The 18769-nt window shown below is 34.0% G+C and overlaps 1 protein-coding gene across 1 annotated transcript in view; it reads right to left on the reverse strand.

Annotated features, from left to right (window-relative positions):
• tox2 (TOX high mobility group box family member 2) overlaps window positions 1-18769 on the reverse strand; it is a 136260-nt gene that overhangs the window by 46392 nt on the left and 71099 nt on the right. The window contains 2 exon segments of the mRNA XM_051112318.1: window positions 3805-3993; window positions 3995-4063. Coding sequence (XP_050968275.1) covers window positions 3805-3993; window positions 3995-4063 — 258 coding nt within the window.

Raw genomic sequence — 18769 nt, forward strand, 5'->3', positions numbered from 1 at the left:
AACAGAAAATAATATAAAACAAAACAACAAAACAGAAAAGAAAAGAAGACAATATAAAACAAAACAGAACAAAACAAAAAAAACAGAAAATAATATACAACAAAACACGAAACAGAACAGAATACAAAACAAAAAAACAAAACAGAAGAGAACTGAATACAAAAAACAGAACAGAATTAAAAAAAAAAACACAAAACAAAAGTAAAAACTAAAAGAAACACAAAACAGAACACAACACACAAAAAAACTAAACTGAACACAAAACCAAACAGAACAAAAACAAAACCGAACACAAAACAAAACAGTACAGAACACACACACAAACTAAACTGAACACGAAAAAACTTCAAAACAAACCAGAACAGAACTCAAAAAAAAAACAATAAACAACAACAAAAAAACCCTGAAAAAACACAATAAAAACATAAAACAATATAGTATATAGCACTCTTTGTGGCAACAACCAGTACTTGTGTTTGAATGCCATCGATCTACTGAACAAGACAAAATCAGCAATCTACAATTTCATTTCATCAAACTCGGATTGAGGCAAAGGTCATAAAAGGTCAAAATAAAGCGTGGAATGTTATCAGCATCACAATGAATAGGGCACAGTACACATTTCCCGTCCATACAGCTCACAGAGCATATAGCTCTCCAAAAAATGATTGGTTTTACCATTGTTATTGTGGTCATATAAACTGATGAATGCCACAACCAGAAACAACCTGAAATTTACAGCACAAATACTGCAGAACATAATCACTGCATGCTTAAAGAAGTTTGCTTGGGGAAGAAATGGGAATAAAATGGCAGTCCATCACGCTGAACGTACGCCGTCATTTAGTGGAGTATTATTGACTAGCACACTCTATTCGCCGCTCGATGGGTGTCAATATAGAAATGGGATCTCGAAATGAAAGAATGGTTGATTTAATGCGTTCTGGTAGCTAAAGAAATTGCATGCATAGATTCATACGGCTGTAGAACCGCTGTCATCCATTTTGTGCTGCTGCCTGATGTCCATTTTAAGTGGCTTCTTTTGTAGAGAGCCATTAGAAGAATGACCAGAGTTGAGTTCAATTTTGATTCTGTCCTGCCGTTGCATCGAATCCCAGTTTCAAACTCAGTTTTATCATCAAAAGGCAGAAAAATGATAAAGCCATGGCATTTTAATGATAAAGTGTTGATAATTTTGTTAGATGCTTGTCATTTTTATTATTTTTTATATTTCTATTTAGCTTTATTTTCAATTCAGATTTAACAATCTTAGTATTTAGCACTTATTATAGTTAAATATAATTTTTCTAGTATTGCAGTAGTATGTCAATACTTTGAATGAGCTTTTATGTTTAATTTTAGTCATGTTTTACTAATTCCGTTACATGCTTTTGTCATTTTTATTTCTAAATATTCCAGTTTAGCTTCATCTGTATTTCAATTTTAGTACTTTTAGTACTTTATTTTAGTACTAAATTAGCTTATATATATTTAATTTGTAATGTTTTACTCATTTTGTTAGATGCTTGTCATTTTTTTATTATTTTTTTATATTTCTATTTAGCTTCATTTTTAATTACTCAAAGTAATTTTAGAATTATATCAGAATATTATTTATTAATATTTTGAATTAGCTTTTATTTCTTATTTTAGTTCAAGATTTTTACATGCTTTTTTATTTTTAAAAAGAAAATTTCTATTATGCTTCAGTTTATTATTATTTAAGTTTTAGAATTTTGTACTTTCACTAGTACTTATTATAGTTAAATAAAATTCTATTTTGCAGACTTTAAGAGAGAATTTCACATTAAAGAAGAATTCCTTAATATCATTTTAGTATTATAGTAGTATTATATATTTATTAATATTTGGAGTTAGCTTTTATTTTATTAATATTAATATTTAGTTATCATTATTTTAGTTAGTTTTAGTCATTTTATTACATGCTTTTGTCATTTTTAGTTTAATTTTTAATATTTATATTTAGCTTTAATGTTTTTCATTTATTTATTTTTTTATTTTATAAAATATTTTTATTTCATTTTTTCCATTTCAGTTCAATCTTTGTATTACTCATAAGTTCAAAAAATCTTTTTTTTTTTAATGTAATTAGTTATTTTCTTTTAATTCAGCTTGATTTCAGTTAACATTTCATTTCAATCTAAAACCACTAGTAAGAAATAGACAGTTATAGTGGAATGTAAATCAGTTTTGCATTCTTAAAGAGTGAGATTGACTCTTCCTCATTGTTTTCCCAGTGTTTCTGAGCGGTTCTGTGAATTTCTCCGCTTTACGAGGGAGTTTCCACAGATGGCAGATTTGACGACACTCCTGATATTTCTTTATAGCCCTCAGAGTCTGTGTTAAGCAACAAAACACAAAGTAATGAGCTCTAGATATGAGGAGGAGGAGGAGCACAGCGGAATGGACTAACAACGACACCGCTGATGAATTTACCCACAAACCCTCAGCGCCACAGACAGACAGATGCATCCACATCATCTCTCTGTCTTACAATGCAATTAGGCAATGGTTAGTACAGACGAAGGCCTGATGCGGTCAGTTAGTTGTGATGTTTAGATGATCATTTGTCTGCGGGTCAGAGAGCAGCTCTTGCTTCATTCATCAAATCATTGTGTGGCACTCATACAAACACAGACAAGCACAACACTCAACATACTGTCCTGCCATTCAACTAAAACAACCAATCACGTTACCGGTAAAGACATCACATGCACACAAACGCTTTGAGACGCACACAACCCTACATACACCCAACATTCACTTTATAAATCACAGTAAACTGAAGACGCACATGCACAAGCTTTACTCTCCACCCAATATCATCCCTGAAATACCATATATGTAGCTTAAAATCATTTTTTAATTATGCAATACATCAACTGCATACCATTTACATATGCATATTGCCATTCCGCTGATTCTTTGTTTTGTTTTTTTCAGTAATTTTTACTGTAAATATCTAAAATTATATCTAAAATATTATAAATTATATAATATATATATATATACATATATATATAAATATTAAATATTTAATACATAATAAACAAATAAAAACATTTAAAAACATTTGGTGCTCTAAAGACATCAAATCTATGATAAATGCTCATTATATATATATATATATATTTTTTTTTTTTTTTTCAAACTGGAAAACTTTATAAAACATCATTATATATATAATATATTTTAGTTCATTTTAGTTCATGTTTTACTAATTTTGTTACATGCTTTTCTCATTTTTTTTGGTCGTTTTTCATTACATATAATTTACATTTTATTTTAATTTTATAATTTTATATTTTAATAATATAATAATAAAATAATAATAATTATTATTATTTATACTAAAAATTATAATACAAATAATAAGAAATAAAAATTTATATTTATTTAAAATATAAACAAGTTTTGGACATTTTGCTTGTTCCCAATTCAAGTTAACAAAGAGTACTCTACTGGAAAATAAACACACTGCTGCTACTGCTTTACTAATAAATAAAAATGCATTGTGCATATACAAATATCGCATGCCAGAGTTCAACTGAACTGATCTATTTGCATTGATAATTCTAAGTAATGAATAAAATAATATTCATAATTAAACACATTATCTGCAATCTTAGATCTTGAGCTCACTGCAGTGCATTCTGGGATTGTCTCATCCACAACTTCCTGTCTTTTAAGGCCATGCAATTAGTTTGCAACAGTCTTTGTGTTGGGAGTGCAGCTGTAATGCCTAACTCTGCTGCCTATGTAGGGATGAAATGTGGGACTCACCGAGGGTATCTGGCTGGACAGCAGGTGTCCGTCCTGGGTGAGCACATTGGGCATCATGAGGGGCAGCTCGGTGTAGGCGTACGGGTTTATCAGGCCATTGTGAGAGATGGAGTGACACAGGTAACTGGAATCGTGGTCCATCAGGTGCAGCAGCGGTGGCTCGGGGTGATTCGGAGGGGTTATAGGGGGGGATCTCGTAATCCTCGTCCCCCCCCCCTCCGCCGTTCCCGCTGCCCCCTCCCTGTCCTGAGTAATTCTGCTGTGGGAAAAGAAAGAAAATCACTTAGTGAGTTACACTCTGTACTCTATAAATGTATAAAAAGACTCTAGACGCTATAAAAAATAATGTGAGTGGTGTGTGTTTGCCAAAATAAAATAATAAAATAAAATAAAATAAAAATGTTAAAATAAAATATTTTTTATAAAAAATAATAAAATACTACTAAAGTTTGAATACAAAACATAAAATAAAATAATATCAAATGAAAATACAATATATGTGCAAATAATATGTAAATAAATTAAATAAAATGTATTGTTAAATGCAATAAATGAAATAAAATAACAAAAAATAAAAAATAATACTGTTACTTATGTACATATGTATACGATAAATATAATAAAATTAAAATACAAATTATGTTCAAATTAATTAAATTAAATAATATGAAATAAAAATACAATGTATTTTCAAATTCAATTCAATTCAATTCAATTCAATTTATTTGTTAAATGCAACAAATGAAACAAAATAATACTTATGTATTTATGTATACAGTAAATGAAACAAATTGTTCAAATGAAATGAATTAAATTAAATTAATAAAAAATTCACAACTAAAATAACTTTGTTCAAATAAAATAAAAAAGTTAATTTATAAAATAAATTATAACGTATGTTCAAGTAAAATAGAGAAAATAAAAACAACACTTATGTTAAAATAAAATATTGAATACATAAAATAAAAAATACTACTTAAGTTTAAATACAATAAATAAAATAAAATAATATGAAATTAAAAAACAATATATGTGCAAATAAAATAAATGACATTTAAAAAAATGTAATAAAATGTACTGTTAAATGCAATAAATGAAATAAAATAACAAAGCATAATATGTGTTACTTATGTACTTATGTATACAATAAATAAAATAGAATAAAAAAATTATGTTAAAATTAATTAAATTAAACAAATTAAATAATATGAAATAAAAATACAATGTATGTTCAAAAAAACTAAAATTAAATTAAATTTATTTAAATAAAATAAAAAAATAAAAATGAAAAAATAAAACGCGTATTACTTATTAAACAAAAAATAAAATAAAATAAAAAGATGCTTGAAAATTGTATGATCAAACTCAAACCCTTCTGTATATATGAGCAATGGTAGATGGGATGATTGCCTAATTACTTTGTGAAGAGAGGCATAAACATAGCTATATAAATATTATGCAGTTAAACAAGTACGAATCACTTTTTTGGATGATTATCAGTTGGCAGCTTCCGATCTGGCTCTGGAATCACGGAAAGTTGCTGGAAATGCGGCATTATCACAATCAACTTTTGGAAGCGCAGACCATGTTTTCATAGCGCTAAAGTTTGCGATCGGCTCCGGTGTTTTCCTGACGCTCGTGCCTCTCATCAGCCGCGTCAATCTAACTTTGGGCCCGACGGAGGAAGCGTGCGACGTTAAAATCAGGAAAAAGGAAAAAGAGAGAGAGAGGGAGAGGGAGAGAGAGATTGCCGGGGTATTCAAGAGGGAATGAAAAGCAATTTTGTAGGAGGCGATCTGACTGGAGCCCCGTCCATAATGACTGAGTCAAATTAATCATCAGAAATAATATTCCGCTGTCAACCATTCAAGAGCTTTTTTTAATAGAATTTTTATGATTCATGTCTGCCCGTATACATCAAACAGTCAGTTCTGCAACATTTCAGAAATCAATTCAATATCATCTTTGTGTTGCCTGTCATCTTCGCCTGGAGAACGGCCATTTATCTTGCAAACAAATACTTTTAGCAAATACGCGGCCATGGAAAAGGAGAGAGAGACAAGGATTGCGGGACCTCAGATTTCACCTTGCCGCCGTACATTACTCAAATCGCAAAGTTCTCCCAAATATATCACCCCTCCGAGGGTCTCCACAAGGCTGAAACGCTAAACGACGTTTTAAGAAAGAGACTAAACTCACTCAGAAGAACATTTTCATTGCTTAGAGATCGTTCTTTCATTGCTCAAAAGACTTAACCCTACATGATGCTGATGAACCTGTTTCACACACAATCTACTCCATGTCTTCTGTCAACTGATTGATACTTGAGTTGTTTTATCAAGTCAGAGGTCTTCAAGCCTCAGCTGGTGCTTCACGTGTCTTTTTGCTGTCAAATCTTGACTGATTTTTATCAAGTAAACTTGATATTTCCAGATGAACTCTTCCTGGACTGAAGCAGCTTGGCTTTACTTGATTGTCTCAAATCTGCTCATTAAGATCTTTTGAGGAACGTTTGTTTCCAGAATCTTTATTTTCACTGTTCCTCAGTGGAGGAATGATCTTCTCAAGCCTCCACAACATCTCACATCTTCTGAGGAACGTCTGTTTGTTCATCTCTCAATTATCGTTGGATTGCATCGCATTATGTGTTTGGATCATTTACATCTTATCTTACTAAGACATATTATTAGAGATATAGAGTGACCACTATTTCTATGCATTTTTACTGTTTTACTGTTTACTTTTTGTTCATATAAATATCAGCATCTGCACCAAATTGTGTATTTTTAATCAGTTTGATTCTCTGAATAAAACTGAGCAGTTTTTCCTCCGTATTCTTACTATATCAGACTATATGAGCCATAAAAGTCTGATGTATCAAATATGATTTTAAACAAAAGCACATATGCAAGCTTATTTTGGATTTTCTTTTATATTTTGTCTAAAGTTTAAAAGTTAAAGTTTAAGTGTAAATATCACGAAAAACCACAGTAATGCCATGGTACACATTAAAAATACTATGGTAAATGTCCAAACTACCATGGTAATACCATGGTATGCATGGTATAAATTTAAAATACCACAGTAATGTCCAAAATACTATGGTAGTACCATGGTAAATGCCCAAAATACATCAGTAATACCATGCTATATATGTATATGTCCAAAATACCACCATTATACAACGGTATATGTCCAAAATACCATGGTATACATAATATACACACAAATCACCCCCATAATACTATAGTACACACAAAAATGCCATGGTAATTCCAATGTATATGTTCAAAATACCATGGAATGCATCAAAAATAGTAGTGCCACACAGTAATACCATGGCACAGGTCAAAAATACTATGGTAATACCATGCTATACATGGTATATGTCCAAAACACCACTAATATACTATGGTATATGTCTAAAATACCAGAGTAACCCCATGGTGAATGTCCAAAAATACCATTGTATACATCCAAATCAACCTCATAATACTATAGTACACACAAAATTCCATGGTAATGCCAATGTACATGTTCAAAATACCATGGTAACAACATCAAAAATAGTAGTACCACTGTAACTGCCCAAAATAGCACCATGGTACCATGGTACAGGTCAAAAATACCATTGTAATACCATGCTATACATGATATCTGTCCAAAACACCACCAATATACTATGGTATATGTCCAAAATATCAGAGTAATACCATGGTGTATGTCCAAAATACCATGCTATACATCCAAATCACCCTCATAATACTATAGTACGAAAATTCAACGGTAAGGCCAATGTGCATGTTTAAAATACCATGGTAACACCATGGTATGCATCCAAAATAGTAGTACCATGGTGACTCCCCAAAATACCATGGTATACATCCAAATTACCCTCTAATACTATGGAAATACCACTGTATATGTTTAAAATACCAGGTCCAAAATAGTAGTACCATGGTAAATGCCCAAAACTCCACAGAAATATCATGGTGCAGGTCATAAAAATCATTAGAATACCATGCTATACATGGTATACACCCAAAATACCAGTATAATACTATTATTTCACGCTGCAGGCTTTACAGGGTTAATTTAGTTTATGTTTCATGTACTGTAAGTATCAGATGTTTCTCCAAAAATTGGTGCTCATTTTCTGAGGAGAACAATGTAACTGAATATTTGTCCTCATTTTTGGTTGAAGACACCACAGAGATATGAAAGATGGTGATTTTAGTTCAAAGATGAGCAGATATTCAGCGTAAGGTCGCTTTATTCGTCTTTCGGCGTCCAGATCTCGCAGAAGCCGGCCCGCGATCTGATTTGCTCGGACATGCGGCCGCGCTGCGGCGGCTGGATATTAATCTTCCATATAGTTCTGCAGCCCTTTGAAGACAGATGTCTTTGTAGGCTTCGGGGCCTCCCCTGTTATTGTCCGCTCTAATGGATGTGAAAATGAACATTTCCTGAGATTCAATTTCCCTCATAATTGTTGGAAGGAAACTAAATTGTGTGTTGTAAACAGTGGGGCGAGCGGCTATTGTGTGAAGAGAGACTGTCGTCGGGTCCTCAGGAGAATTCTCCTCCAGCACGAATTACACATTCACCTCTTTAAATGTGAGATGAGATGAACCTCCGCAGATACGCTCCAGTGTCAGCAGATACAGCGCTGGAGAAATCACACACACACACAGCCAGAGTCAAAGCTGGAGAAATAAATAACACCTCATGACAAAACCCATCGTGCCCGATGGTAATACTGTGATATTTACTGTGCTAAACCTTACAGAAACATACTGTGGCGGTACAACGGTACTCTTAAATAGACTTGAGTACTGAAATTCATGTACCATGGTATTTACATGACAATTCAAGGTCCATTTGTAAAACTACCATGGCCCAACCAAAACGCACATCCAATACTATGTTAATACCATGGTACATGTCCAAAATGCTATCGTAGCACCATATAAATATTCTAAATACCACAGTAATACTATGGTACAGATTTAGAACACTATACTAATACTACTGCACGTGTCTAACATACTATGTTAATATCATGGTACATGATATTAATGTCCAAATGTCCATTAATACACATGACAATACCATGGTACTGTACGTTCAAAATAACATAGTACATGGTGCTAAAAAAGAGTGGCAATACCACTGTACTTGTCCAAAATACTTGCCTAAAATACCACAGGAATGCCAAGGCATATGTCCAAATGGTAAATGCCCAAAATACCACACCAATACCATAGTACACGTACTAAAATACCATGATAATACCAAGGCATGTGTGTCTAAAGAATAGTACATCTAGAATACCAATGCTAAATGTCTAAACTACCAGAGTAATACCATGGTACACATAAAAAATACCACAGTAAATATCCAAAATACCATGGTAATACCATGGTATACAAAAATAGCATGTTAATATCATTACTGTAAAATTCTGTGGTAGTACCATGGTAAATGCCCAAACTACTATGGTAATTCCATGCTATACTTGGTATATGTCTAAAATAACAATAGTACACATAGCAAAAACAAAAAAAAAACAGGAATACCATTGTACATGTTCAAAATACTATATAAGTACCATGGTAAATGACCTACATACCACAGTAATACCATGCTATTCATGGTATATGTCCAAAATGCCACTGTTATACTGTTGCATACCTTCAAAAAACCATGAAATTTTGAACATGTACACTGGTATTACTATGGAATTTTTTTATGTGTACCATGGTATTATGGAAGTAAATTGACATGGAGTACGATATGTATGATATATGTGGTATACCATCGTAAAACCACGGTATATGTCCAAAATACCATAGTATACATGGTATATGTCAAATTACCCCCATAATACCATGGTAATACCAGTGTACATGTTCAAAATTCCATGGTAACACCATGGTATGCATCCAAAGTAGTAGTACCATGTTAAATGTCCAAAACACCAAAGTAATACCATGGTACATGTCATAATCAGGGAATACCATGATAAACACGGCATACCATCATTATACCATGGTATATGTCCAAAATACCATAGTATATATGGTATATGTCCAAATTACCCCCATAATGCCATGGTACACATAAAAATTCCACCAAGGTATGCATCCAAAGTAGCAGTAGCATGGTAAATGTCCAAAACACCACAGTAATACCATGGTACATGTCAGAAATAGCAAATACCACGATAGACATGGTATACGTAATATAGCACCATAATACCATGGTATATGTCCAAAATATCACATTAATAATGTGTACAGGCCAAAATTACCACGATATTACAAAATACCACAGTAATACCATGGTATACGTCCAAAACACTGTACTTTCTGGAACTTTTTTGGAAAAAAAAAAAAATGAAAAAGCATTCTACTACCATGCTGCTTTTGACATGGTACCATGGTACATTTCTGTGAGGAAGATGGCGGTGAGCAGATGCAGGATTGTAAATGTGGAATCAGCTGTAATGTGTTGAGACCTGAAGTTGAGCTCCAATGAAACTCCATTAGCTGAAGCTCCATTGAGAGCAGCGGAGCGACGGCTGACTCATCACACATCTCCCGCGCATGAAAGGCCGCGTTCATCAAATCCGTCCACGTCATGCTGATTTTAAGGATAAATGCTAACAATGGATTCAGTGAGTGTTTTGTGGGGAAACCAGGAAGGGACGGGACGTTTGTCAAAAGTAGCAGAACGTCCTTGACGATAAAATGTAAATCTCAAGGTTGTGCCATGTCGAACGGTTCGAAAAAATACATAATTCATCCGCCTCACTTCAGGACGTGATTATATGTATTACACATTTAGAAGCTGCTCTTCAAAGCTTGGTCGCAAAGCAGTTGGTAATAAGACAAATGTTTTTTCTCCCTCTTTGTTTGCCTCTTTTTCCATTTTGCTGCTCCTCCTCAATCTCTCCGTCCAATTTTCAAGGATATTAGAACTCAATTTGGATGCAAGATGGCGTTTGCATTGAGTTTGAGGGTTTCAATTTGTAGCTTTCATTAACTGAAGAGGGGACGCCACTTTGAAACGAACGCTATCAAATTCCCGGGAATATTTACGACGTGCCGCTCGAAACGTTCGGTACCGGTCTGTCGAAAAAAGGCCGCCGGAAAAGTCGACTCAGAAGCACACGTTTGTGTATTTGTGATCATATGCAAACGCGCACAAACCCAACGCCTTCTGTTTTCATAAACAGATGAACGGCTAGTTTGTGTAAACGATGGAATAATGAAAAGAGAAGAGAGTTTTTCCTGTGTTGGGAAGGCGTCCAACTCTCTCTGGCATCGATTTAAAGCCATTGTACGCTGTTGGGCTGATTAGAAATCCAACCATATGAGCGCGCGAGCTTCAGTCTTAACACAACAGATGTCATTCAGACATAAATCTATTTCGATCTGGCTTATTAAGACCATTATTTCCACAACTACACTTTTACATGCTCTGAAGCATATCTGAATGCGTTTGCATGTGCAAAACTCAACGCCACGATGCCGAAGTTTATCTAGTTCCTGTATGGAGTTTGTCTGGCAGGTGAAAATCATACATCTGATCGCTAGAAATGCATGCATAAATGTGATGCACTTAAGCAGAATATACTGCAGCTAAAAGAAGCAAACTTCTCTCCTGATGGCAGTGATGGACTGCTGTGAATGTTATATTAATATTCACATTTATTAAAACTAAAATAAGCTGCACAGCCTCACCTGTTACGTAAAATAATATTTCTGAATTAGTAAAATGTCTTGGAGGAATACTTACTCAAGTGCAAATAATAAAACTCTGAAAGTTTTGTGTTCGGCGAGGCAAATGTAATGTGCTCCTGTGTTTAAAAGCATAATGACAGATTTTTCTAATAAGCATTTTTCTATAGACCTCCAGCGACATGCGTGATGGATGCCTGAGCGATCTAACCTAAAACACATCCCCCACAAACCCACCGAACGACAGACAAAGAAAGACATTTATCTGATTCCCATTCACTCTGTGTGTGTGTGTGTGGATGGGTGGGTTTATCAAAGACGATGTTTTTGGAGCGTCATCTGTTTTTATTTGGCTGACGGACAGCAGCACCATCATAAATTACCCAAAGACCAGACAGAGAGAAAGAGCGTCTGTGTGTGTGTGTCTGTATGTGTGTGCGTGTTGTTCCCAGAAGTGAGATGAAATGACAAAATGTCCTTTTGGAGATGTAGGTAAAGGTGAAAACCATTCATAACTGAACTAATTTTAAAATGCTATTTAAAGGTTTTACGTAGAGTTAAGATTGTACTACTGCAGACTAGTCATGCATCCCAAAAAAAATAAAGATGAAAAAAATCTATCACCATCTTTTCAGTTGAGACAGAAAGAAAGCACCCTAGTCAGTTAATAAGGAATTAATAATGAAGCATGCTTTCTAATGCTAAAAATGTTATTTAAGCGGATAGAGTTTAACTTGTGGTTAAAAGGTTTAATTTTTGTTCTTTAAGGGATAGTTAGCAGTGTTTACTTAGTTAAGCACCCCCCAAAAAAAAATCTAAAAAAACTGATAAAAAAAAAATGCATGCATAATTAGAAAAAAATGCAAAATGTTCTTTAAAAGTTTAGTGTTAAACAAATTATTATTAAAACAACGCATATAATACAATAAATGCAAGCCACTTTAATTCTAAAAATGAAAAATGTCCTTTACGGGTTTAAGGGTTAAACTTGGTATAGTTAGTAGAGTTTGCCAAGGCAAGCATGGCAAAAAAAAAAAAAAACAGAAGTAAACAAAAATAAATAACATCTATCTAGACATTTTTCACTTGAAACAGGAAGAAACTGCCTTAGTGAATTAAAAATGAATTGATAAATATAAATGCATGCATTTTTATTTAGAAAAATGCAAAACGTTCTTTAAAGGTTTGGGGTTAAACTTCCCAAAAATCATCTATCTAGATTCTTTTCACTTGTAACAGGGAGAAACCACCTATGTAATTTAATAATGAACTAATAAATATAAATGCGTGCCATTTTACTTCTAAAAATGCTAAATGTTCTTTAAGGGTTTAAGGGTTAAACTTGGTATAGTTTGCCAAGTCAAGTATGGCAAAAGTAATAAATAAACAAAAATAAATAACATCTATGTAGACATTTATCACTTGAACCAGGAAGAAGCTTAGTGAATTAATAATGAAATAATAAATATAAATGCATGCAAGGTAAAAGATCTTTAAGGGTTTAAACAGAGTTCCGCGTGTTACAGTTAGCAGCGTTTGCTTAGTTAAGTATCTCAAACAATCATCTATCTAGTCTCTTTTCTCTTGAGACAGCAAGAAACCACTGTAGTAAATAATGAATTATTTATGAATGAATCAATATAAATGCATGCATGTTTAATTTTAAAAATGCAAAATGTTCTTTGAGGGCTTATGTAGAGTTGGCATTGTAATAGTTTGCAGAGACTTTTAGTGAATTAACAATGAACTGATAAATATAAACGCATGCATTTTCTAATTCTAAAAATGCAAAATGTTCTTTAAGGGTTTAGGGTTAAGCTTGTAGTCGTAGTGTTTGCCAAGTCTCACTTGAGACAGGAAGAAAGCAACCTAATGAATTAATAAATATAAATGCATGCATAACTCTAATAATAGAACAGAAGTTAAGCTTGTAATAGTTAGCAGCGTTTGCCAAGTCTTTTCACTTGAGGCAGAAAGAAACCACTCTAGTGAATTAATAATGAATTAAGTAATGCTTTACTAATTCTAAAAATGCGAGATATTCTTTAAGATTTAAGTATCCCAAAAAATCTAGACTCTTTTTCACTTGAGACAGGAAGAAACTTAGCAATGTTCTGTCAATCACCCAGCACACCCAAGCAACCAAACAGTACTATGAAATTTTATTTAGCATGGTTTACCTTTGGAAAATGTAAAGATCCAGTCATCCTGAGCTTTATTTATGTCTATATGTGCTCATTTAGACAGCCAGGTACAAAGCAGCACCTTTTCCAACAGTGGATTGGATTATGGGCGTCTGCAGCGAGAGATAATTAATAAATATCCGGCTAAATGAAACCTAATTGCAACAGTCACACACACAGTCTTATTCACCCATAAATAAAGTGAATGTGCAGCCTACATACCATCTGCTCCAGTCTACATTATTCTGAGAGCATGTGGACGAGGCGAAACATTTAACCTTCAATGTGTTCACTCAAACACCATATGCTCAAGCGCCAATTTACAGTCTGAAATATCCAGAAATCTTTACATTCTCATCAGGCCAGTTCGACCCAGTCGATTTTCTACAGTTCAATAGCACTTGAAGGAAACGTCTGGTAAAGAAAGAAAAAAAAAACCACTTTTTCTTTTGTACCTCGCTGTCGAAAACACACAGCGTTCTTAACTATATCATATCAGTCTACGGCCGACGGAGGAGTCGCGTTACTGCAGCACAACAGCAGCGTGTCAACGACTATCCTAATAGGAAAAATAAAAATACTGCATGATGTTCATGACTTATGGTTCTCCTAAAAGTTCTGTAACATCTGAAGTCGATGCAAAGAAAATAAGACGTGCAATATGAGCAATAAGTGTTGTCATGACGATTAGCCCATTTTATATTCTGCCAGATGCATATGTGGATCAACAGTCGTCTTAAGAGTGCATGGTTCAGTGTTTCAATTAAAAGTCTGTGGAAACATGCAATTTTATTGCTATGTATGACATATGCAGACATTTTTGTGCACAGAAAAACTAGAGATTAAGAAAATGCACTTTGAATGTTTGGGTTCAGAAAGATTTTTAAAGAAATGAATACTTTTGTTCATCAAGGATGTACTAAATTGATCAAAAGTGACAGTGAAGACATTTATAATGTTAAATAAGACTTCTACTTCAAATAAACACTGTTGTTCATTTTGAAAAATAAAATGCATGATGGTTTCCACAAAAACATGCTGTTTTCAACATTGCTAATATTCAGAAATATTTCTTAAGCAGGAAATCAGCATGTTAGAATGATTTCTGAAGGATCATGTGACAGTAAAGACTGGAGTAATGATGCTGAAAAGTCAGCTTTGATCACAGAAATAAATTACATGTTAACAGATATTCACATAGAAAACAGCTGTTTTAAATGGGAATAATATTTTACTGCATGTTTGATCAAATAAATGCAGTACTGGTGAGCAGAAATGACTTTTTTAAAAATTGACTCACTTACACCTATAAGTAAACGTTATCAGTATCACACAGTTAACGCAACATGTTTAGTCTACTTCCCCACTTTCACTGAAAACCCGTTCTCGTCTTCCCGTCACGCTCCTCTCAGGTGGGACGTCGGTCTCGTCTTATTGATTGACAGCTTGTGTTTGCTCAACTTTGGCGTGGCGTCATTTTTCATTAAACCTGAGACTGTTTTGTGAGGCGAAGCGTATAATGAGTCGACAGGAAAGATCAATAAATGAAAACACATATATATTCGCATATATGTTCATTCTGTCTCTTTTTCAATATCAAAAAATGCTGATATGATTCATATAACAGCTATAAATAGTAAGATGATTCAATCAGCATGAAAGGGGGAATGACACAGTCTCGCTCTGTCATTGCACTCCATTTGAGCATTAAGGGAATTCTGGGAAATCTGAGGTCATTATTACTGCACACTGGACTGGAAGAGAAACGCAACGTGAATGTTTGAGACAGAACGAGAACGGAGGGGAATCAAACTAACGATGAACACTCAGGTCACAGAGACAGACATGAGATGAAGCTCCTGCGTGACGTGACATCAGGCGAATATTCAGAACAAATGTAAATGAAATACAGACGTGACGCGTTTTATGAGTCTTACAGCAACTACATATGACGTTGTGACATGTGACTGCTGTAGAAGTTGGCTTCTTAGAATCTTACAGACACATTATCTTATGATTCTTATGATAATCTGATGTGAATCATCACAATCTGCATTCAGCATCAATATGAAACTTAGTTTTACTAAATTCAGGCCTGATCTGACAGTGAAAGCTTGCTCTACTGAGACTTGCATGTTATGCATGGAAAAAAATACTGATAAATGAGTTCAGCATGATCATATTCAACAATATAGAGTATGCTGTGACACAAACCTACACAAAACATACATGAAAACTTCATGACACAGAGCAACGATATTAACTTCACTTATTTGTTAATTGAATGTCCTGATATGCTCATCAGATCTTGTTGAGTGTTTATGGTTTATCTGTCATCTCAACCACATTTCAGGTCAAGTCCGCAGTCTCACATACAAATATCACTTCAGCAATGTCTTCTTACACACAAACAAAATGTTTCTCAGTTCTCAGTAACGTCATCACGTGATTGAAGGCTTCCAAACTTTTGAATGGTACATTTACTTACTGTATGCCGATCCTGAACCATCTTCAGATAACTTAATGTAATGCTTTTCAAACTCACAATGCATTTAATGGCATTTTGTGCTGACGTTAATGATGTTTTTAAAAGGAGAAACGCAATGAAAAATCTCATGAAAAGACCATCCTTGAGTCTGCAAAGAACATCTTTGTTTTGCACAAAGCAAATCACACTACAGTGGTGTTTCCTCATGAGGCTGCGAGTCTGAGTAGCTTGAGTTTGTTCTGTGTCTTACAAGACATGACATGATATAATGATATAACAAAATGAATATACAAAAACTTAGTGGCAGAAAGATATGAGCAGCTGAGGAAATGTTTATCTGTCTGCTTTAAACATGAGCGATGTAACGAGAGGTGATACACTTTTACTGTATATACACATGATATCAAGGATTCTTCAAGTCATATAAAAGACTATAAACTACTGGCAACATGAGCGCCTTGAATAAACACTCAGCTGCATTTGTTAACAGTTCGGTGTCAGTGAAATATTCCAAACAGCCAAAGACTGATGGGGTGAATCTCATGAAAACACACGTTTAGCTTATGATTCATCCCCTAAATCAAAACAATTAAACTAGAAATCAAGAAAATCAAACCTATGTTTAGACTTTTTGTATCATAATATTATTTTCATGATAACTGAACACATCTTTACCTGAATTATCATTATTGTAATGCATCCAGATGTTTTACTTTTGAGTAAATGATGCCCTGCATTAAATCTCATTAGATTTGTTTTTCTTTTAAATGAAATCGGCATAAATTGCATGCTCTTCTGGGAATTTTTTTTGCTAAAATGCAAAAGCATTACAACAAATATTACCCCGATGCACACAACTACTAGACGTGATCTGTTCTGATGCACACAAAGAAGAAAAGCCAAATGCAAATAATAAAATGCAACTCATTAAACATAATGCATTGCACTAATGAGAGTTTGAGGGTAAATGTCCTTAATTGTCATGAAAATAGTGGCCAGCAATGCAAAAAATCCTAATGGTCCTAAACCAGGCCTCATTGTCTTTATGCAAAATATAAACTGCATGGTGAAATCTGAGCTGCACGTGTTGTTTTGAGTTTAATGAGATTCACCCGGTGATCAGAGACATTCAGGCCGGTTTGTGAGAGAATGTGGGTTTTGCTGTGGCATCAAATCTGGCTGTCCAGCGATCTCTCTCAGCTTTTGTTTTCTGACTGACTCTCTGCTTGCTCAGCAATCGACTATAGAAATATTTTGGCAGGCTCGCGCTTTGTTTTCATTTGACAAAAGATGTGTGGTGGTAGCGGGGCGAGGGGGCAGGGCCGACGGGCCGGCGCGCTCTCGCTCTTGCTCGCTCCCTCGCTTTCTTTTCAATCTAAACAGCAGGAGGAAGTTGTAAATCATAGTAATGTACTCAGCCGTAATTCGGACCAGCAGGGAGAGCAGCGCACACACACACAACATACGGCGGGAGTTTACAGTCGGCACAAAGATGCTTTAATCAGTGAAAACGGGCCAATGACACCAGATCCCCAATCACAGCCAGTCACAGAAAACACACACCGGCACTATACATTCATAAATATATTCTAACTTTCACATCATAATGATTCATCTCCCTCTGGTGCTGTTTAGTCATTTTTGCCCCCCCAATTTTTTTTTTTTTTTTTTTCATTTTCAGGTACGAAACTCTATAAGTGTTTTGCCACTTGCTATGTGAACACAAAAGTACGAAATAGTCACACTTGTACTCCTCATGGTCAAAAATGACTGCATTAGAAACAAATGGGAAGCGAATTTCAACTAGTGGAAACGTTTGGTACTGCGCCCAAACAAAATCTTCCTAAAAGCTATTTTTTTCTGATATCATACTTAAATTTGGGAAAAAAAAAATCTTGTATGGCTTTAATTTTCATATTTCATGTTAAATTTCAAAACCACTTTTTTTTTTTTTTTATTTAGTTTCACATTTTAAACTTTTTTTCTTTTCGTCAATAATCTGCAAATTGTTTTCTTATATTTAACTCCAAATTGAAATTATTGAATTGAAATTTCATTTTCAATAAATATAAAATAAAACACATTATCAAACTAAAATTTAGCACATTCATTTCATTATACGTTTATTTTTGACCGCCACTCAGGCGGCAACAGTGAGTTAAGAATTGGCCAATCAGAACAGAGGTCATTTGCATATAAAGGTACAGGCATCTTTTGTATTCTATATTCTATATTACAGTTCTACTGTATGTACAGTACAGTACATGTGACATAATATTGATTTCTACTAGAAATAACAAGGGTAGAGCACAGTGATGCACTCACAATGGAAGTCTATGGAAAAAGACAAACTAGAGGTTTTAAAAGCAGAAATGTGAATCTAGAATTTGATAAGAGCTTTTATTAATTATTCATAAAATGTGTTACTTGTGCTCTGAAGTTGTCTAAATCGTTCATTTAGCAATATTACTTGGACTTTTAGTTGCATGTAAACAGTGGACAGGTAGTTTGCATCCCTTTCTGATAGCTTTCTTTTGCATATCATGTCA

This window comes from Labeo rohita, chromosome 6 (genome assembly GCF_022985175.1).
Source record: "Labeo rohita strain BAU-BD-2019 chromosome 6, IGBB_LRoh.1.0, whole genome shotgun sequence".
Classification (NCBI taxonomy): domain Eukaryota; kingdom Metazoa; phylum Chordata; class Actinopteri; order Cypriniformes; family Cyprinidae; genus Labeo; species Labeo rohita.